At 43.4% G+C, this 23,540-nt stretch overlaps 1 protein-coding gene across 7 annotated transcripts in view; it reads right to left on the bottom strand.

Annotated features, from left to right (window-relative positions):
- Kiaa1958 (KIAA1958 ortholog) overlaps positions 1 to 23,540 on the bottom strand; it is a 128,424-nt gene that overhangs the window by 31,353 nt on the left and 73,531 nt on the right. For 3 of the 7 annotated variants that reach the window (XM_051162700.1, XM_051162708.1, XM_051162691.1), the window contains exon 3: positions 2,988 to 4,811. The exons of 2 other annotated variants lie outside the window; for them this stretch is intronic. In XM_051162700.1, coding sequence (XP_051018657.1) covers positions 3,769 to 4,811 — 1,043 coding nt within the window. In that variant the 3' untranslated portion in view covers positions 2,988 to 3,768. Of the gene's footprint in view, positions 1 to 2,987; positions 4,812 to 23,540 lie in introns of those variants that run through there. 2 more of the 7 variants (XM_051162718.1, XM_051162743.1) reach the window with 2 other exon arrangements.

Genomic DNA, 23,540 nt, shown 5'->3' with positions numbered 1-23,540 from the left:
AACAACTGTCTTGCCCCAGGGATTTCATCAACAGCCTATCATTTCAGAGAGCCTACTACAGAATTAGCAGGAGCCCAAGCCTGGAACAGCCATGAGTGAAGGCCAGGACTTGTCACTCTGTGACATGGGCAGCCCATCCCATTTTCTACCTTACAAACGATGCTCACTAAAAATGACCACTGATAAGGGCAGCTGGAAGCCCCTGGTTCAGGACCCAGTGTACGTTCTAACAAAGGAATGCTACGACAGATCCTTACACTCTGGTGTGCATGTGCCCCTGTGGGCACAGGCATAGTACACAAATGGCTTCACCTTGTTACTGATTTTAAGAGAAGTTATAAGAAAAGTCTTCATAAAATACTCAAAGTGGGACACGCTCTGCAGCAAACTGGAATATTCAACGACTTAAGTAACCGTAGAAGCACAAAGTGTGGAAGACAATGCAGAACAGGGGCAGCACAGAGATTTCCCCCTGGGCTCTCAAAAATGAAACTTATTACAGAGTCTTTATATTTTCTTTGAGAACAGGAAGAATTTTATACATCTTTACAGACTTCTCACCAACTGGACAGTCAATAAATATTTGCTTATGTCACCATAGATTTTCATCTCAATAAATTCATTGATTTCATGGCTATGGATGTTAGTTACTATAAGAGTTCTCACTATTTTAAGAACCTAACGGAAAAACCTACATCAGAAAAAATGCAGGCGGGATACCGTAGCCAGGCAATACATTAATTTAGGGTAAACGAGCTGTGTATAGTGTTGCTGTAACCTCAGTACCCAGGATGTGGAGGGATGGGGAGGGTTAGAAGTCTCAGGCCATTAAGGCCTACACGGTGAAATCCTGTATCAAAAAGAACTAAATACAACACAATAACTTAGAAGAAAATGAATTAACAAGGAAAATTTAAGATAGTTAAAATTATGTAATAAATATTTAATAGTTGACATTTATTATGTATGAAACATTCCACATTAGCCCTAATAACGATAATAAATGCTGGCATGCACCTCTGCCACAGAGTGGAATACTTTTGTAAGTTAAAATTCCAAATGATAAAAGCATCATCTGGCAGTGGTATATCCTCAGTATTGTTTAGCTAAAAATACATGATTTAGAGGTAGTCACAGACTTTTATAATTTAATTAAAGAGATTCTAAATTGACTATGCTTCTTCTAGTAAGCCATTTTTCAAAAGATTTCTTACTCTAAATATCACAGTGTTCCTATTTGGTTAGTTGTCACAGCAAAACATAAATAAATAAAAAAAATTCACATTACTGATGCAATTGTCTTGATGAAAATATAGTATTTAAGATTAAACAGGACAGATGTCCCTGTCAGTCCTCAACAAACACAGCAAGGCCTCGGAACTGTCTAGTCTGTCCTCGCAGTGCAGTGCAGTGCAGCGCAGTGACAGGCCTTCTTCCTCAAAACAACATTCTGCTGTCAACACAATCAAGATTTTAAAACTGTCTCAGATAAGAGTTTTATAGAAACCTTAAAAATGACAGGTATGCCACATAAAAACAGCCTTAAAAAAGTCCCCTTACAGCGGGCTTGAAGTGTTGCAGAGGGACTGGGAGAGAGCAGCTGTGTGTTCAAGCAGAGGCAGTGGGAGGTGGTTAGAAGCCAGCAGACAGCCATGAAACATCACCCAGCATTCCTTTAAACCAGTCAGCCTTCAGCAGAGGGAAGACACTGTTCCTGTTTCTGGCTCAAACCACCTGAACCAACAACTAGCTCGTGTTGGGAAAAGGTGAATAGGAAAAGCTTGGGAGTAAGAAGACAGACTAAGCTGGGCATGGTGGCGCACGCCTTTAATCCCAGCACTCGGGAGGCAGAGGCAGGTGGATCGCTTTGAGTTCGAGGCCAGCCTGGTCTATAAAGTGAGTCCAGGACAGCCAAGGCTACACAGAGAAACCCTGTCTTGAAAACAAAACAAAACAAACAAACAAACAAACAAAAAGACAGACTACTCTTCATGTAGCCAAGTTATCATATTTCATTCTAAAATGAAGATAAATTACTTTCTCTTTAAGGTTGGTCACAGGATTTAGGTAATACCTGTATAGAAATATATACACCTTTTCTTAACAATGCTTCTCTTGGAAGGACAAGCTCACAGAGTCACACCTACCCAACACCAGCCCAGGTAGACCTGCCACTTTTGCACTAAAAGGCCACAGCCTCGAAGCCCTTGTGTGCTTATTACTTACTGATGCAGACCCACCTTGCCTTGAGAAGGCTGAGCTCTGCGACATTTATTTTAAAGCAAATTAGCTTGGAAGGTAGATGGTATTTTATATTATCTTATGATGAAAATACAAATACTCTTATGTGAGTTGCAAGGCTGACTTGAAGAATACACAAACACTTGCCCCAACTGGGTGCCAGATGTAACCAACGAATGCTGGTTTAGAGTCCTTATATATTACTGACTGCACAGGATTAGAAGGACCTCAGCTTGGTCTTATCATGGCTCTAATGTCTAAATTTACTTGATTTTTTTTAAGTGTCTTAACTGGTAATTTACTACAGTCTTCAAGACTGGAAAACAAAAACTGGAAAAACCATAACAAATGTTAAACTAAGACTATTACAGTTACAGAGCATCACAGATAAACGCCATTTCTATTTACTGAAAAGAAACTCAAGAATGCTTTGAGCTCTGCTGACCCTGGTAACAAAATACTGTGATTTAAAATGGGTGTCAATGTTCCTTTGATCTGCAGTGCAGAGTCCCCGGACCCCTTGGGGCAGAGAGCCGGACTGATGCCTGGACACAGTGACACGGGTGGAGCGTCCCGTCTCCACCAGTGTGTCAGATTCTTCAGCGGGGCCTCCATTCTCTCTCTGCCTTCAGCGGGGCCTCTGTTCTCTCTCTGCCTTCCCTTTCATGCTTGATGTACAACCTGACACTCAGAAAGATTTTAAGGTTTTGGATAGTGTTAAATTCCTTGTAAATCTGAGGGTCAAACTCATTTACACTGATTTAGGGACAGAGAACATTCTATTCAGATCCAAGCACAACACTAAAAATGAGCTGTGTAACAGTCTTTTGTGCCCCCCTCCCCCCACAGTATCAGACCTTGCATATTATTTTTAAGTGAGATATCTTCCAAAAAAGAATGGCACCTTTACTCCTTCTCCTATACCTCCCTCCCCAAAGAAAAGGTCTGTAAGTGTTGGGTTCCCCAATACGGTGAAGGATGAGGCACAGCTAACACTCTATACTAAAATATATAGAAAGTAACCTGACGCTGAGCTTATGATGCCGCTCCCGGGATCAGATCTGGCGCAGCAGCATTCTGCATGAGCAGGAACGCTGTCTCCTCCTGGTTCATACAGAATCTTTAAAAACTAAAAAAATAAAACCATCTATGAAGGAGACTAAGAGTGAGGGGGGGAGGGGAGGAGGACTTGAGGACACAGTGTCTTGGATGACTCTAGGTTTCCTTTTTGATGTTTTTTAAAAACGGAATTCTTTCTCTGCTGCTGCCTGAGAACCATTATGGTTTTGCCAAGTCCATAACAGCAATTATATGTAACCACCCACAAGCACACTTATTTGTCTCAAGCCTATAAATGCTATGTTAGTAATACTAAACTATTGCCATTGGCTTATCTGTAAAAAGAAAAATATAGATTTGCATTATATAAAGTCAGCACTGAGGGCAGGGAAGGTGGCGAAATGCAGTACACAATGAGAGTTTCTTGGGGCACAGAAACCAAAGTGAGGTCTTGAACAAGCCACCTGGTCAGGCCGTGTCTGAGGAAGAGTCGTAAGAGGAGACAATAAAATTGCCACTGTTGGAGTGGCCGGCCACTGACTGGGCAGCCTGCTGGCTCAGGTTGTTGCAGATGAGTACCAGCTGGTTGCTCTGGGCCTCAGACAAGGTGCTACAGCTCTGGTAGACACTGAAGTTGGTTTTCCTGCCAGGGATGTTGCCTTTCTCACACATGGTCTTCACCATCTTGGCTAGCTTGTTCTTGCCAAGAGCCTGACAGTTGTACCAGTGAAGAGCTGCCAAATTCACGACCGGCTTGATGGACAGGTAGAAGGGGGCGTCCTCGTAGCGCATAGCTGGAGGCCGCCGCTGGGCGTATTCCTTATAGTCCTGCACCGGGCAGGTCTGCGGGGCGTGCTGGGTGGCATAGACTCGTGAGTCCGCCCCTCCTCTCTTGGTCTTGGCATTCAGATCACCAGTGTCCTGGCCCATCCACTCCAAGTACTCGAGCCCAGTTTCCGTGACCCGCAGGCGGATATCGCCCCATTTCAAGGTGGATCCATGGAAGCCTGTGCAGTGTCCGAAAGCTTTTGTATTGTTGAGCCAAACAAGGTTGAGCAGACCCTCCGGGTTGTACCTGCTCAACAGTCCCCTCTTGCGCAGGATGAGCTCGTCGGCAAAGGTGAGCTTCATGGACTTGTGTGGCTTGTTGCCTTTCCCTTTGCAGCGGAGCTCTATCTGCTTCTGCTTCAGGGCCTCCTGGGAACGCTTGAACTCCTTGTCCCGCGTGATGCTGTAGCCATACCTGTGCTCTTTCAGGTACCGTTCCAGCCCACACTGGTAGTTCGCCAAGCTGTTGGGTTCGTACTCAGACCCATCCTTCTGCCTGGCATCCACGAAGAAGGAGGCAAGGTAGGCATCTAGCTCCTTGCAAGGGATGACATAGATCTCTCTGGTTTCAGAAGGGTACTTGGAGATGAGGAACTCTCGGAAGTTGCGGAGCGCAGTCTGTGTGCTCCGGATGGTTTTCTCGTTCTGCTCCCTGCTGAGCTCAGCTGCTCTTTCATCCTGGTCTGCAACAAACGGGGGAGGGGAGGGACAGAGAGGGTGTTGATGAGTTCACACAATGCACTTGCTACTCTGAAAATAAAGTTTCCTTTATAATGAAAAGGGGAAAGAAGGATCAATTCTTCAGAGAACAGTGATAAATGGTATCGATGGCCTGGGCTTGTTGCACTACTGAAGCCAAATTCAGTTTCACAAATGTACTGAACAAGATGTGGTCCATCATGACAAGGGAGAACTTCTGTTTCAAAATGTTAAATTTTGTTATTTTTTGTTATTATTGTGTGGTGTGCTGCATGATGTGTGTGATTGAGTGTAGTGCAAATCCATGGATGACAAGCACTTTTATCCTCCGGAGCCATCTTGCTAGCCCTGAGTCACACAATTTACTGAGTGAAGGTTTGTAGAAAGGGTGAAACTGAAGGTAGTCTTTTTGTTTGAAAACAAAAAACAAAAAACAAAAAGCATGGGGCAGAAATGTGCTGTGTGTCCTATGTGGCAGCGAGGCACCCCCGTCCCCCAGCTGTTAAAATCACTTCATTTGTGAAACTGGAGGCGGCACTGGTTCCACTGCTGCATTTGCTACTGCTGTCACTGTGCCACATCACTGCATGTCTTTTTATAGCAAATATCACTTGATATTTGCTGGTCTATAGGATTTCAGGCCAACACAACTTCTAAGTATTCCTATGGACAGCAAAACAGTTTGTAATTAAGTGAACAGAATCTACCTGGTATTTTAAAGGAAAACCAGGACAGAGCTTTATGATAACCAAAAAAAAAAAAAAAAAAAAAAAAAACAAAAAAAAAAAAAAAAAAAAAAAAAAAAAAAAGAAAGAAAGAAAAAGAGGAAAAAAAGAGGAAAAAAAAAAGAAAAAAAGAAAAAAAGAAATGTGAACGTTATAAATGAAGTGAAAGAAAGGGCCTGTCCTGGTTCAGTGGTGTGTTTTCTGATTTGTTATCTACCTTCTGCCTGAAGGACTTGTAGCATAAACTAGGGACCTTCCATTATGTGGCACTGGTGCAAGGTGGCAGGCCTCACACTTTACCACGCTTCAAACTTATGATGCTTTACCAAATACAGACGAGTGACGGCAAGCCTCGAACCTGCATTTTAGCCAGTACTCCTATGCTCCTGACGAGACTCAAAAGCATACCAGAGTAAACAAAGTTTTGGTGGATCAGCCTGTAATTAATTAACCGCCTCTAGAGAGAGGGGTCTCAAATTCAAAGGCTACCTAGACTCAGGAAAGTCAACTCTATTTTTCCCACTAAAAAAAAAAAGTTAAGAAACATTTAATTTAAACTTGAGACCTTAACATTAATCCCAGCACTTGGGAGGCAGAGGCAGGGACAGGGGTGGGGGCAGAGGCAGGGGCAGGGGCAGAGGCAGGGGCAGGGGCAGAGGCAGAGGCAGGGACAGGGGCAGAGGCAGGGACAGGGGCAGAGGCAGGGACAGGGGCAGAGGCAGGGACGGGACAGAGGCAGGGACAGGGGCAGAGGCAGAGGCAGGGACGGGGCAGAGGCAGGGACAGGGGCAGAGGCAGAGGCAGGGACAGGGGCAGAGGCAGGGGCAGGGGCAGGGGCAGGGGCAGAGGCAGGGACAGGGGCAGGGGCAGAGGCAGGGGCAGAGGCAGGGACAGGGGCAGAGGCAGGGACAGGGGCAGAGGCAGAGGCAGGGACAGGGGCAGGGGCAGAGGCAGGGACAGGGGCAGAGGCAGGGACAGGGGCAGAGGCAGAGGCAGGGACAGGGGCAGGGGCAGGGACAGGGGCAGAGGCAGGGACAGGGGCAGGGGCAGAGCAGGGACAGGGGCAGGGGCAGGGGCAGGGGCAGAGGCAGGGACAGGGGCAGAGGCAGGGACAGGGACAGGGGTAGAGGCAGGGGCAGGGGCAGGGGCAGGGACAGGGGCAGAGGCAGGGACAGGAGCAGAGGCAGAGGCAGGGACAGGGACAGGGGCAGGGACAGGGGCAGAAGAAGGGGAAGGGGCAAAAGAAGGGAAGGAAGAAGGAGGAAGGAAGAAGGAGGAGAAGGGAGAGAAGGAAGGGGGAAGGAGGAGAAGAGGAAGGAAGAGGAAGGAAGAGAGAAGAGAAGAAGAAGAAGAAGAAGAAGAGAAGAAGAAGAAGAGAAAAAGAAGAAGAAGAAGAAGAAGAAGAAGAAGAAGAAGAAGAAGAAGAAGAAGAAGAAGAAGAAAAATTTGGTTAAAAAATACCTGTTCTGTATGTCAGACAAAACTCAGAAATCCAAACTAGAACTATACAGTGGAAACAAGCCTGTCTACTAGTAAGTAATAGAGTTAGTTTTCCTACTGATTTTTAAGAGGGAAGCCCAGAAGATAATTTAAAACAACAAAAAATACAACTTAGGACTCTTGGGTATAAGGCAATAGCATTTTGTTTATTGAAAATATATAGAGAGAAAAACTTCAGGTTAATTTATAAGACTGCTCAGTGGAATTCTTTGTAATTACTATACTCAATAATTGAAACATTTTAATATGCTGAATTTTATTCACAGGATACTATTTTTTATAAGACATTACCACATATTACTATGTATCTATGAATAATCATGTTATTTTTAAACGACAATTCTAAGACAGATTTCCGAATTTCTTGTGTACACGGGCACACCTGAAAGATGACATTTCCAAAATTCAAGTGCACAGACGTCATGCTTCAACAGTTTAATGTTCAGTCTCTCTCTCTTTGTAGTTGAAACTGCTTATACATTCACAGTGAAGACGGCCCTCTCTCTCCAGTAAAAACAAAGAAGCAGGGGTAGAGTGCAACCTTCTACCCGCCGCTCCCTGACTGTTTTACACGTAAAGTCAGAAGCCAGCCTATGTTTACTCTGGCTGCTTATGCAAATATGTAAACCCAGTCTTCAAACTTCGAAGGTTTTCCAGGAAATAAGCAAACACAGGCAACTTCATGGGGAAAACTTTCAGCCCCTCAGCATTCATGTGGGCTCTTACACCGTGTCCCCTGAAATCCACTGCATCAAATCCCATCAAGACTCACTGATTACTTGGCCAGCACTTGTTTTTAGTTTGTAAAATATTCAGTACATCTACCTCCTTTACACACACACACAGACACACACACACACACACACACACACGGGTTCAGTGCTGATTTAAAGGTGGGAGATGGTTTCAGGACATGTGAGCAATACTCCCAGGCACACGGGCAGCCTGCTGCAGGGCAGCTGGTGAGATGGCTGTAAGTGGGCTCATGTGCTGCAGAGTCCTCACAGTAAACAGTCCTAACCCGGGCCAGCTCTCCTACATGCGCCTCTCTGCCACATTTTCAGCTCCAACCTAAACCACCCTGAGCTGACCGCCTCCAGTCATCCTCAGCTCAATCCTTCTCACAAGGCTTTCCCTCATTTCTGTTGGGTCTCAAGCCGAGTTAAGAACAAGAAGAACATCGTGATGGTTGGATCGGGGGCCCCGGGGGGGGGGGTCTGCTCAAATTACTGCACTAACCAAGGACAATACAATAGTAAACTTTGAACCCCTACTCTGATCTACCCAATGAACAGGACATTCTCCACAATTATGTGGAGAGTGGGGACTGAGTCTGACATGAACTCTGGTGCTCCATATTTGACCACCTCCCCTTGGTGGGAGGCCTGGTGGCACTCAGAGAAAGAATAAGCAGGCTACCAAGATTAAACTTGATAGCCTATGACCATGTAGTGGGGAGGAGGTCCCCCTCAGTCATAGACCTAGGGGAAGGGAATAGGGTGAAAGTGGGAGGGAAGGAGGAAGGGAGGAATGGGAGGAGACAAGTGATGGGATAATAATTGAGTTGTAATCTGAATAAATTAATTTTAAAAGAAAGAACGAACCAAGCTGCATCTGCTGGAGACCAACCCAAGAGAGCTGTGGCACTGCCTGCCTTTTCCAGCAGCTGGGAATGCACCACAGGAGGCAGCTGGAAGGGTAGAAGCCCTCACTCTGGGCAAAGAGATAGTTCTCAAACCCTGTACAAGTAATAAATAAGTTGTCAGCTAATAAGAAAAATCAAGTAAGAGAAAGTCAATAGTAAAACAAAAACAACAAGTATCATTTCTGCTCTACTCCTTTTAAAGGGTTTTAATTAGGTATAACATGCACAGAATATAGTCATTAAGTGCTCACAACTTTGACCAAGGGTCTTCACCTGGGAGCCTAGTCGCCATCTCAGAAGCATTCCTTCTTCCATCATTCGCTAGCTCCAAGGAAGCTGCTCTCCTGTAGTGTGTAATTTAGGATCTAAGGAGCTATCCTACAAAGCTTCACCTTCCACCCAGTCTCCTCCAACCCACCTGGGCAGCAGCCTGAAACCTCAGCAAGTTGGGCCACCTCACAAGTGACAGGTCAGGAACTGAGTGGCCTAGTCAACAAGTGCAATGTACACAGCTCTCACTTTGGGGGATTTAGCATCTAGTGGGAGGACCGTAACCAAAGTCAATCTTTACTATATTAGCCCAAGTGTTTGAAGAACACCAGCATTTTTAGGACATTTTGAAGTTCCTCACAGCCCAAGTCAAGAGTTTACACCCTCCCCATGCTCCATTAATCCAATTATTCTCTCCCTTGTTAAGGAGATGGCATGGAAACACACATAACTAGTGCAGTATCTTATGTTTTCATTTATTTTGAGATCTATGTTAGATTTAAACCAGACATATCTGCTTCTGTTGCTGCTGCATCAAATTTAAAATTAGCACAAACTTAGCTGTGGCATCTCTGTGTGCTGTTATTAAAGCAATCTATCTGCAGCAATAGTGAACCATTCCTGATGGTTAACTTCTCCTTTATTAGTTTCATGTACAACAAAGAGTAGTTTGTCTCATTTTTCACTTAGTAAAGGAATGTTCTAATTCTCTATAAACTAGTAAACAATAAGCCCATGAGCTTATTAAATAAGAATACATTTTACATTTGAAAAACAAAATATGTAGTGAGCAGATTTATATGTAGGAAGCTGAGGCTGGAATCAACAATGAGTCCACACTTGTGGGCATTATTAAGATCCCAGCATTTGAAGGATTTCCGTGGGTAAAAAGGCAAACCCTTAACTGTTGTGAGGATGACATCACACGCATGGCAACGTGAAGCGCTGCAGGGTCTGCAGGAGATGAGATCTTTAAGCTTACACTGTGAGGGAACATCATCTACTGCCCCTCCTCGGAGCGGGTGGAAGGTGTACTGGAAGGTCAGATACCGTTTGATCAAGCAACAAAGAAGGGTGGAGCATGCCTGGAAAAACTGCTTGAGCTAAGGGCAAAGATGAGAAAGAGCACATGAGCTCGTGATCATAAAGTGCCGCCTGTTGTTCAGGGTAGGGGACAGTCTGAATGGGGAGAAAGTGAGACCAGAGGGATGACCACAGAGACGATGCTAAGTGCCAAGAACACCAAATGTCAAAATCTGCCAGAGGTCCTTTCTAAATCAATAAATAGACCCACAGCCATTCCCCACCTTTGCTGTCCCTTACTCTGCTGTGACTGTCGTCCAGCAGCTAGCATCATCTGTCACCCTCTAACTTGTCTCTCTCTGCACAGCTGACTCCTTGGACCTCAACACATTATCACTCAGAGTCTGAGAAGGCGTCCGAGAAGTAACAGTGCTCAGTAAGTGGTGGTTGGCTGAGTCAGCACTCAAGGTGAAAGGACAGTTCCTGAGAACACTGTATTACTTGGATCAACTGTGCTGACTGCATTTAGAAAGCATTAAGAACAAAGCAAGGGGCACTGGTTTAAATGTGTGGTGTCACAATCAGACCTCACATGCTGGCTTGATCCTTCTGTAGGACTGTTAACAGTCAGCTGGGGTCAGAGCTGGTGGTATTGAATATCCATGATGGTATGAAATGGCGTAAGAGGCCCGAGTAGTTTTCCTCAGGGATATTTCCCTAGGAAATTAAAATTACCAGCCATCACTATAAACTGCTTGCTGAGCCTAGCAGTACAAGCCTGTGAGTTTAAGACCAGTGTAGGCTACATAATAAAACCATCTCAAACAAACACACAAAGTCAACCCACCCCCCTCCACCCCCGCCAAAAACAAACAACAAAAACTGCTACAAGATAGCATCTTCATCTTATCAGGGTAAGAAAACAAATAATGCTTTAACAAGGTTGTATCAGAATGTATGTATCCATAAAAGTGGGTGACAGCTTCCTCTTCCTTTTCTGATCTTTACTCTAAAGATAACGTACTGACAGCATAAGGCTGACAAAGTACTTTCTTCATAGAGACATCTTGTTTGAAAGAAACAAATTTCTTATGACTTTCTATGTGGAGAAATAAGAACCCTGTTTGACAATCTTAGGAAACAAACAACCTAAATTTCATTTGTTAATGGCTTTAAAAACTTACTTGTCCACTGAGCCATCTCCCAACAACCACATGGTGGCTCACAACCATCTATACCGGAATCTAGTGCCCTCTTCTGGCCTGCAGATGCAGACAGAGTGTTCATACATAAAATAAATAAAAATCTTTAAAAAAAAAAAAAAACTTACTTGGCAACACTTCACTTCTTTTTGTTGTTGTTGTTGTTGTTTTTTGAGATAGGGTTTCTCTGTGTAGCCTTGACTGTCTTGGACTTGCTTTGTAGACCAGGCTGGCCTTGAACTCACAGAGATCCACCTGCCTCTGCTTTCCGTGTGCTGGGATTAAAGGCGTGCGACACCACGCCTGGCTTACACTTCATTTTTTAAAAACAGCAATAGCTCTTAAAAGCCACAACAGTAAGCTATATTTGCCTTAAATGTAAAAAATAAATTGCGATATAATTTTACAATTGCTATAAAATACATTAAAAAGTCATTGGATTTCTTCTTTTTTAAGCCTGTTCCTTGCCCACTTTCTGCCTTTTGCTAAAACCTGAAACCCAGGCTAGGGTGTTAACATCATTAAGTGAAGCCAGGCGTCTCTCATATTGCAGTTCTTTGACCAGCAAATTATTTCTATGCTTGGTTAATCTTTTCTGATTGTAGTAAAACACATTTCATTCACACACACACACATACACACACACACACACACACACACACACACACACGCACACATACGGGCACACACACACACCTTTTTGAGAACATAAAACTTGAAACCACAGTGTACTTCATCTAATATGATTTTTTTGATAGTATCTTTTACTGAGGCACAAATAACTCAAAGGCATCCATCACCTGCTTATGATTCTGGGTAGGCACACCATGTGACTACACAGCCTCTGGAGAATTTCCTCAGCAGAAATTTAGGAAAAACAGCAAGAGTACAAAATTTTGTAGTATATATGAAATCACCACAGGGGTCTGAAGTGGGTGGAAAGGCCTGGTTCTTTCTTACCTGTGCCAGTAATTATTTCTATATGAATTAAATCAGACCACAAAGCTGTATGTTGAGAGGTGGGGTGAGACCATAGCATGGATTAACTATGCCTATCAGGGTGCAGTGCACTGCATTTTGACAAGTCCCCAGCTGGTTCCAATACAGGTGTGGCCTATGAGTGCACACTCTGAGTGCCTGGGAAGACCTCTTCCTCCTCCCAGGAAGCCCACACCCAAGCGTTTTCTCAGATACATTACCTGTATGGCATAGGGTTTATAGTCTGAGATTTTCACCTCCCAGGCAAGACACTTGCTAAACACTGAGGAGGCTTGTTTGCTGTTGTGCATGTTGTTCATGCACGTGACTAAGGAGGCCAGAAGAAGGAGTTGGATCCCTCAGAACTGCAGTTACAAGCAGTTGTGAACCATCATATAGGTGCCCAATACAGTACATACTCTTAACCACCAAGTCAACTCTCCAGCCGCTGGAATCATTCTTCTTCTTCTTTTTTTTTGGAGGGGGGTTGGGGGGAAGGGAGGTGTAGAGACAGGGTTTCTCTGTGTAGCCTTGGCTGTCCTGGACCCTGGACTTGCTTTGTAGACCAAGCTGGCCTCGAACTCACAGAAATACTCCTACCTCTACCTCCCCAAATTCTGTGATTAAAGGTATGTGCCACCAAGCCCAGCCTGGAATCAATCTTAAGTTAAACACTATTTACCTAACTGCAAGTCCACGTTTAAATCTTAATCTACTTGGCCCCGTGCACCTAACATAGGCAATGTGGCCACTGGTTAATAGATCTTTGCCAACATAATGCCCTTCCAATCTTAGAAGCCCTGCTTGAGCTGAGCTACATAAAACCATGTCTGTTTTTAAACTAAGCCTTAGTTTCCTTAACTGAAGAAGTTTTAATTGTATCTCTTAAGAGTTGTATGGGAGTTGGGTAAGATAGCAAAGAATATTACTTAGCTCAGTGTTGGGTACACAATGTATCAAGTTCAACCTTCTAAACACACAGCTACTTAGAACAGGGGTCCAACACAAGGAGTGCGCATCTCCCTATGGCGGCAGGAGGTGCAGCTCAATGGCAGAGCACTCGCCCATCGCCAGCATCGCCAGCACCGCAAACAGGTCATTCCATCTCAACTGAGTTCCACTGTTGCTACTTTTTTGTAACAAAACATTAGCTAATTTCCCTAAGCCATCCCTATATAAGTGAATACTTTGTTATGGGCAGTTGTGAACTGGAATTTATATCTTAGTCAGCTTTTTGGAGACCATTTATTCCCCAGCTTTATGTTGTCACTATGAGACAAGGTACGTTGACTGAATGAGTTCAGTATAGAATTAAACAATGGTATAATCGTAGATTTCTCTCTTCTGAGAATTGTGGCCTTTTAAAATAACAAAATAAAGACACTAAAAGGCAAAAAGGAGATTATCCAACAGGCTTAAAAACAAACTAGAAAAGGCTTAAATCTCAAAGTTAAGCCCTACCCATGGAAAGAAACTAAGCATTCTAAAGCACAGGCAGAAGAAGAAAAGGAGAATAAGTATTGTATGGTGTTAATCACAATAAGAAGCACTCTCATTCTGGCTGAAATGTACTCTTAAATCACCCTCAGAATGCGGCTGCATCTGTAGGCTTAACGGCATGAACGCCCCACGTCGGTAATTAATGTAATACATCATCCTGTGGGCTGTTCACAGAGCGTGACAGGGCCCATTGAGATATTGCTTATTAGAGACCAGAGAACGCCCACCCCCACCTTTTTATTATACTGCCAGACACTGAATCAAGAGGACCTTCTGATGTGTCTGAGTATCTGCCACTGGTGTAATATATAAAATATATAGTGAGCTGCTGCGACACAACACAGCATACACAATTTCCGAAAACAATCTTGCTTTCTCACTCTCACTTTCCAGGACTTGAGGCACTGGCTGAAGACACGGAACCATGGTAGAGTGAGCATTTGCATTTCCCAGATTCAGGAACGAAGGCTTGGCTGTGCCCTCACACAGCCTCTTACAGGTCATTCTATACTGATTTACATATACAGCACAGAATATCTTACACAGACATTTCCAACCAACCTACACGTTTTCCAGTGCTTTAAACATGACTCCTAAAAGAAACACATTAAGAAATTCAATAGTAAATTATTTCCCAAAGTAAAAATTAGTCTCTGCATAGTTGAGAAATTTAGTCTTGACAGCACTGCACCTTAGGGAGCTGGCAAATTCTTGAATTTGCTGTGAGTACCTAATTTCTAATTTCTAAGGAGCTGAACTTTAAAGAAATAAATGGTTGCCGGATGTGGTGGCGCACACCTTTAATCCCAGCACTTGGGAGGCAGAGGCAGGCGGATTGCTATGAGTTTGAGGCCAGTCTGGTCTACAAGGCTACACAGAGAAACCCTGTCTTGGGAAAAAAAAGAGAAAGAGAAAGAAATAGTTTAAAAGAGTAACTATTCATATATGAAAAGAGATTCTAAGATAATATAATTTTCCCCTCAGGAAATGAAAAATATAGCAAAGATTAAAACAACAATAAAAACAAAACAAACAAAACCCACACACACCAAAACCCTGTCCATAAATCCGTCACTGAGAGACTGTCTTTGGATACATTTTGATTTTCCAGTTACATTCTACCCACACCCTCAGCCTTCAGTGTAAAATTTAATTACAAATACTACCCATTAATTACCAAGAGCAGAGTCCATTCTGTCCTAATTACAGGCTTTGTTTTCCTTTTGTATCCTATTTTATTTTTCTCTGGCAATATTGCTTTGTCATATATTCAAAAGAAAAAGCACCGTCAACGTCTCCTGGCTCAGTTACCATTGCCGACACATTCCTTTTGATCACTCAGGGCTGCGGAAGGATTTGGAATTGACTCTACTATCCACAGCTGACTCAAATCCCTCCATAAGTGGCTCTAAGCATTTCCTATGCCCACTACCGTGCTGATCCAACTGTTCTCCTTCTAGGGAGCACACAGGGAGCCACTACAGTGGACAAGTGTGTGCTGGAAAGATGGGGGACAAGAGAAAAGTAAGTTGAGCACTTATGAAAAGTCGTGGAACAGGAGAGGAGAGAAAGAGCCTGTTGTAACAGCCTGTAGCCTGCCCTGCCACCTGAGGCCGCGGTGACCTCCCGGCCTGTGCTGCTGCTGAGGCCCTATCTGGGTCCACAGCCATGTAGTGGCGAGAGTTGGTGTCAATGTCTGCGGCTCATGTTACCACCAAAGGCCATGCAGACGTCCCTGGCGTGGGCTGCAGCCTGGGACCATGTTGATGTTCAAGGGCTGTGCACTAGGGAGAGGGAGCCTGGCAACACAGGAGAGCTGGTCCTGGTGGTAGGGGATGCTGGTGAGCTGGCCCTGCCTCCTGTCTACTGCTGTATTGGGTGAGCTAGCCTGGGCAGTGCTGGAGAACTCACCCTGGTGGTGTGGGTGCAGAGGAGCTGACAGGCTGACCAACTCGGCTACTAAGCCAGGCCCAGATCCAGGGCTCTGAGTTGGCCCACCCCAATATCTACACCACTTACAAAGTGCTGGACCAAGTAAAGGAGCCAGTCTGCAGATCCAAAGCTACAGGATCTCCATGATTCAGGGCAACAACAGGGTATCCGAGGAGTCCCAGCGAGGGTCCAGTATTGACAGTGTAGTAGAAACCAGAGGCCTCGAAATAGACCAATGACTCATGGCAACGAACATTTGTAAGTGACGATGCGTGGACAAAAGGGTATATTGTCTAACTCAGTACAGCTTCCACAAGGAGATTTTGTTTTCCTTTTGGCAGAGGGCAGATATGAAGGGACAGGAAGATGGGTAGGATTGGGGTGCGTGATGTGAAATTCACAAGGAATCAATAAAAAGTTAAAAAAAAAAAAGAGTAAGTCTTCTAACTTCCACGCCTGTCCATACCCCCATGAAATTCTACCGTAAAGCCTGCTCCACCTCCGCAGCCCACGCCTCACTGCAGCTCACAGCAGCACCCGTGCGTGTGTTCAAATGCCCTCCTCTCCTCACGGGGCAGTGCCTCTGTTTGAGGGCTTGCACAACACCAAGCCTCCTTCAGGAGCACACCTCTGCCCTCCGCTTCTCATGGCTTCAGCCTGCGTTCTCAGCCAGACGCTGCTCTCCTCAGGGAACCTTCCCAAACCGTCCTGACCCCAGCTGGTCCTCACGCCTTTCCTACCACAAACAGCACCTGTAACTGTGTATTACACATGTGTGATTTCATCTGACAACACCTGTGATTCGACCGTATAGTATAAGCGTCACGAAATAAGGGACTTTTTGTTTTCACCATGGGCTCACCCATGACTGAAGACGTGATTAGCAGGCACTGATAAACAGTTAAGTGAATTAATTTGAGCATCAGGGCATACACACTAAAACTGTGTAAGAAAAAATAAAGCCAAAAGCAAACAGAAAGTCACGTCTTCCTCTTCTGAAAATGATGCTATTATTACATTTGGTGAATGTGTGTGTCAGAGCGTTTATGTAGAGGTCAGAGAACAATGTTTGGGAATCAGTTCTCTCCTTACAGCGTGTGAAGCTTAGAGACTGACTCATGTCATCAGGACGGGTGACAAAGTACTTTTACCTGCTGAGCCACCTTGCAGACCGTATGTCCCTTTCCTTTCTTGAAATCTTCCTTTCTTTTCTTTTTTCTTCCTTCCTTTCTTTTCTTTTCCTTTTTTTTGGGTGGGGGGGTTGTTATTGTTGTTGTTGTTTTGCCCAGGTGTCTCTGTGTGGTCTTGACTGTCCTGGACTCGCTTTATAGATCAATCTGCCTGCCCCTGCCTCCCCGAGTGCTGGATTTACAGGCGTGTGCCACCATGCCAGGCTCTTTCTGGAAATCTATTTGTATACGTGCTTCAACTTTCAAAAAAAAAAAAAAAAAAAAATACCTTCAGTGCCTCTATGTAGGAGGCACAGCTTAAAGTGCCCCTGAGAATGTGCACTGAGGCTGCTAAAGCCCGAGTGTCATCTCTTCTGTGAGGACAAGTCAAGTAGTTAGGAAGAGAAGGGGCTTTGGCAGTGAGGCTTTTGGAGAAGATGCTGGTCCGGGTGCAGGGCACCGCTTTGCAGCTAAGGAGGACGCTGAGTCACAAGAGAGCCGCATGGTCAAGAGCACAGCCTGGGCACCAGACACCCAGGGTCAGAACCACACACCTCCCACCTGGTGCTGACAGTGTGACCGTCAGTCACTTTCATCTCCCTGCGACTTAGCTTCTTCATCTGTAAAGTGATGCATTCTATTGCCACAGCCTTGTGAGAGATGAATGATCATGAGGCATTAGAGGGATAAATAAGCACGTCCGTTACTGCCTCTGTTTTACACTCTCTAGCCAACATCCCCTCATCCTGAAAGGGCTGGGGAAGTTCAGTAAGCAGCGCTCTTTGTCGCCAGGACCATGACACTTGGGAGGCAAAGGCAGAAGGAATTCTGTAAATTACAGGCTGGCCTGGTCTACATAGTAAGTTTCAGGACAGCCAGGACTATATAGTGAGACCCACCTAAAAAAAAAACCAAGAGTTGCTCTCTGTCCTCAGTACAACAGAACTGAAGAGGGCAAACGTCCCCATCAGGAGCTGGTCAGCTGAGAGCAAGCAGGACACGAGGCACCATAGGATGGGCATGAAACGCGATATCCACTGCACAAACAACAGACACTTCTGACTGGATGCCACTGCTTCTTCTCCGCTTACACCTCATTTATATGCTGCATATTTTAGTCAGTACAAATAAAAATATGAAGATGTCTTGTATAGAGAATGCATAATAATGTAAAAAACAAAAAGCAGATATTAATCAACCTGAAGTAAAAGATGTATGGTGCATAAAGCACAAGGAAAACAAATAACATAAAAATGGAAATGTATAAAACTCTAATAAATTACCTCCTTCTGAATTGAGTTATTAATATTCATTAAATTCCACCCAAGAAGCAATAACCTAATGGACAGAGGGAAGATGCTAATTTCTCTAAGTGGGTCAGTGGTGACAATAAAGCCATTTCAGAAAACTTTATTGTAAAACAAAAAATCAAGTATTTTTTTTCTGTAGGTTAGTATTCTATCACTCAGTTATAAATACAAGCAACAGAGAAAAACAAGGCTTTTAGCAAGGAGATGACTGTTTCTCATAATAGGAAACAATTTAGAAGCATTAATTACAATAGTATTCTAAGTGTTAAAGTGCTAATGACCATTACATAAACCTTAGCATACTCCAGACTATAAATCTGTAAAATAAGATTCCAGACAGTGTTTTAAATATATATATATATATTTAAATATATATATATATATATATATATATATATACAGTTAAAAATTTTTTTAAACTACATAGTTGTGTACTTTGAACCAAATCTCAGACAAATTCACAGAAACAATAAATTATAATTTGTATCAAGTAATTTTTCCTGCTGAATGAAATATAGGCATTAAAGTAAGTAAGTTTATTTTAATTCTCAACTATTCTTAGCCACTTTATTTACTGACTATGTTAGAGGCCTTCAAATATTATTGATTATACATCTCTATATGTAAAATTGGATTTTTTGAAATTACCTTTTCTAGCTGGCATACAAAATAAATGAGTTTCATTATGACATTTTCATATGCACAGATCATTGGTGAAAAATTATTAGTGATGCCCCCCTCATTGTCTCTCCATCCACCCTGTTGTCATTCAATATATTAAAAAGCAATGAAGTTGAATTCTTAGTCTAAATAAAAAACAGGAAATCAAATATTTTCTTCAGGTGCTACAACAAATCACTGTGTCACTCTACTGTAAAGCACTGAGCTGTGTTGCCCAGAGATATTCCTTTACCATTTCAGTATTATTTTGTACTTGTATTTTATTATTCTTCAATTATTATGAGCTATATGTACTTCTATAGGGAAATCAACAACTTTGTTCCTATAAATCATTTGAGACGAAGAAAGAGGTGAATAATGGTTCACTTATATATACGTAATTATACTCAAGGCAGTGGGATTTATTAGTGATTGCTGAATTGAATGAAAAACACACAGACGCTTCTAATGTTTTTAAATTATTATTTACGTATGGCCAAAACAGTGAATATGCTCAAGTTTGTCATTCATTAGAGAACCGTCAATTGGAAGCAGAACGAGACACAGCACTTCAACCCAGTTTTGATTGGTGGTAGTTAAAGGCAGAGCGCAACATCCGTCTGCAAGGATTTAGGAGTTAGACCCACATATGCCGATGGCAAGTAAAATGGCACAACCATTTAGGAAAACAATACAGCAGTTCAAGATGGCAAACACAGAGGTACTACATATACAGTTTGCCAGACAGAGGCAAGTGGATCTCTGTGAGTTCAAGGCCAGCCTGGTCTACACAGTGAGTCCAGGACAGCCAACATTCACAGAGGAACCCTGTCTCTGATTCCCTGAGTGCTAGGATTAATTAAATTTTTAATTAATTAATTAAACCCCTTGAGCTTCACAAGTCCATTAATCAGAAAGAAAACACTGACGGCCACAGATGATGAGAGGATAAGCACAGTGGGCAGGCCTGTGCAATGGGCATTATCCAGCCTTAGACAGGAATAAAGGACTTAGACACACACGCAAAGAGAACAAATGAAGTCCAAGAGTTGATAAACTATGAAACCAGTTTATAATTTGGGTGGACAAATAGTATGTGTCTGAATAGGGAATGAGGAACGAGACTAGAATTAGGAAATTAACTACATCCTCAAAAACCAAAGCCAGGTCTCAAAAAGCCAAAACCAGAAAGAATCAAAAGCCAGATAAAACCAAGAACTTAAAACACTTCTTGAGACAAAACTAAAAAATAAAAATTTCCTGAATAATTCTGTATTAAACGGTATGATATAAGAAGTGTCTAAAAAGCCAAGTGTGGTGGTGCACACCTTTAATCCCAGTACTTGGAAGGCAGAGGCAGGAGGATCACTGAGTTCGAGGCCAGCCTAGTCTACAAAGTGAGTCTAGGACAACTAAAGCTACACAGAGAAACCCTGTCTTGAAAAAACAAAAATTAAAACAAACAAAAGAAAAGAAAAGAAAAAAAAAAGTGTCTAAACCAGGCAAACCCATAGGCACAAGGGTCATAGCTGTGCCAGAAAGTTCTGTGCAGGCCATTGTGCTGGTGGCATCTGTGGACTTACCCATATGCTATATAATACTGACCTGCCAGGTAAGATGTACCTACAATGTGGATTTGAGACTTGCTCCACAGGAGGGAATTTATGCCTGATGTTGTAAATTGGGTCAAAAGCCCATAGTTGGAGAGGTCATAATGCCATCCTGGGAAATTTGCTATTATTTTGCTCACTCATCATATTGTCAAACTGCCTTCTAAACATTCAGCTTATGTCCATACATTTCTGCTGCTCTCAATCTTGGACAGTCACCCAGTTGATGCAGAGACTCGTTACTTGGTCAAAGAACTGAGAATAAGTGATTGTTGAGTGCTCAGCCCTAAAATGGAACATTTACATTAAACTGCTTACAACTCAAACATTCAGAGAATATGATCCAAGAGGGGACAGCAACGTACGAGCCAGAGAAGATGGGGGAAATGCTGTGAACTGCCTTATGGACACGACACAGCTATCACACGCATATAAACTCAAAGCAGCTGTGACGACTGTACAAGATCAAGTGAGTCAAAACTCCAGAACCACAGGGAGGGGCTTGTGAGGGCCGCACCTTTAGCTGAGGAGCTATTAGCAGTCGAGGGCTGGTAAGGGGAATAGTCGCTTTCCTTTTGGGGTGAGGCCACTGGTAGGATGTTCATGCTCTAGGGTGGATGGCCACAAGCCCATGTGTGCATGAGTAGCACTAGCTGAACTGGTAAATTTCTGAGGGAAAAGGAAGGCGATGAAGTTGGGAGGCAAACACGAGGGAAGAGTCCAGGAGGGATCAGAGGGAGAAGGTGGGGTGTAAACTATACACTGGAGGGCTGGAAAGACGGTTCAGTGTTAAAAGCACTGGCTGATCTTCCAGAGCACCCACGCAGGTGCGATTCCCAGCACTTCCATGGTGGGTCACAACCATCCATAAATCCAGTTCCAGAGGATCTAACACCCTCCTCTGGCCTCCACGGGTACTAAGAACACACATGGGTGCAAACACATACATGCAAAACACCCACACACATAAAGTAAAACATACATCACAAACATAGATGAAATTCTTAAAAAATAAATAAAAACATTTTTAAAAAATCAGAAGAGCAAGCCAGGTGTGGTGGTGCATGCCATTAATCCCAGAACTCAGGGAGGCAGAGGCAGGTGGATCGCTATGAGTTCCAGGCCAGCCTGGTCTACAAAGTGAGTCCCAGATAGCCACGGTTTGTTACACAAAGAAACTCTGTCTCAGAAAAAAAAAAAAAAAAAAAAAAAGGAAAAAAGAAAATGAAAATCAGAAGAGCCTAATAAAGATGAAGGACTGAAGGTAAAGATAGAGGGGATGCAGTGAGAAATGGAGATGCATAATTCTGTCACTACAGTAGAAACCACCAAACTGCACCTGGGTGGGCCAATTTTACCATACATGAATTGTCTCAATAAGTGGGTAAATATTTTTCAAAAACTGCAAAGCTGTTCACCAAAACCCATTGTCCCCATCTCTGGAACTTCCTGGTTACACATGTATATGTCTCTCTTACAGGGGTGCTTGCTATCTGAATCTGTTTGCAGTTGGCTCTGGTCTGTGACAACTCATTTGACTTGCGACCTCTAGAGACATGGTCCTGTCCTACCTGTGCAGACTCACTGTCCAGTCAAACGAGTTCTTTTCATTCCTTTCAATGTTTGTCAGTTCTGAAACTAGTAATTCAAATGAAAAAAGGGTGGGTGTCTAGCTACTAATGAATCAACTGTTCTGAAGAAAAATCATTTGCAGCTTGTGTTGAGTTTTCCTCAGCCTTTGAATTTGTGTGTGAGCTGGTTATAGGCCGGCTATGCGGTCTGATTTCCAGGCAGCAGAGTTAACAAAGTCCTCACTGATACAACCGAGGGGGTGGGAAAACTTAACAGAAACAACAATAAAGTGAGTGTCACTTCCTCAGTCATTGCTTTTGGTAATTTAAAAACTTTAGTTTAAAAAAAAGGGGGAAAAAAAAATTTGCCAGCGATGGTGGTGGCATACACCTTCAATCCCAGCACTCAGAACTCTGAGAGCTCAAGGCCAGGCTGGTCTACAAAGCGAATCCAAGACAGCCAAGGCTAACACAGAGAAACCCTGTCTCGAAAAACAAAACAAAACAAAAACCAACCAACCAAAAATTTCATTGTAAAAAATTAAAGTAGAAAAACGTTTCTGCCTAATCCTGTTCAAAAGTCTGTCTTTAATTCTCGTTTTTCAGGAGTGCCCATCATAAATAAGCAGTCAAAGCTGGATGAGATGGCCAATGCCTTTCAGTGCCAGTACTCAGCAGGCGGATCTCCATGCAGCTTTACATAGTAAGTTCCAGGGTAGCCAAGAGCTACATAGTGAGACCCCATAAAGGGACAGTTTAAAGCTATAAAATGTTAGAGATAGTCTATAACTTGTAATATTAAAAGTTGCTTTCTAGTAGGCTGTAGTGGCGCACTCCTGTAATCCCAGCACTTGGGGAGGCAGAGGGAGGCGAGTCTGTGAGTTCAAGGCCAGCCTGGTCTACAAATCAAGTTCAGAACAGGCAGGGCTACACAGAGAACCCCTGTATTTAAAAAAAAAAAAAAAATTGCTTTCTAGGAGCTGGAGAGACAGCTCAGCAGTTAAAAGCAGTGGCCGCTCTTGCAGAGGACCTGGGGTTGCATTCCTAACACCCACACCATTAGTTATAACCACATAGCTCCGGTTCCGGGGCGCTGACACCCTGTTCTGGCCTCCTTGGGCACCAGGCACATGCAGTACGTAGGCAAACATCTGGGCAACACTCATATATGTAAAATAAAATAATCTAAGAAAAAAATTGAAGTTTCTTTCTACTGCATTAAGTGTGCAGCTATCAAGTCCAAGCAGATCCAGCACTTCAATCTATGTGGCTTTTACTTCAGAGTTACAGCACCGGCCAGGGATGGTGGCACACACCTTTTATCCCAGCACTTGGAGGCAAAGGCAGGAGAATTTCTGAGTCCCAGGCCATCCAGGGCTACATCGTAAGTGATAATATTTCTAAATCTTAGAGCTAAATTATCAGTTGTCTGTAAAAATAAAATTATAATTTTAATATAACCAGGCTTATTTGTAGCTGAGAAGAAAGTGTTTTGAATAAATTATGAGGACTGGCTCGCCTGTAGCTTCTCCTCTTTTAATTTCTGGCTAAGAAAGACTTGGCTTTCATTTATCATAGCAGCTTAATTGCTCATCTAGCCATTCCCTCTTAGTCATAA

This window comes from Acomys russatus, chromosome 2 (genome assembly GCF_903995435.1).
Source record: "Acomys russatus chromosome 2, mAcoRus1.1, whole genome shotgun sequence".
Taxonomy (NCBI): domain Eukaryota; kingdom Metazoa; phylum Chordata; class Mammalia; order Rodentia; family Muridae; genus Acomys; species Acomys russatus.
This window is presented reverse-complemented; position numbering and strand designations above follow the sequence as displayed.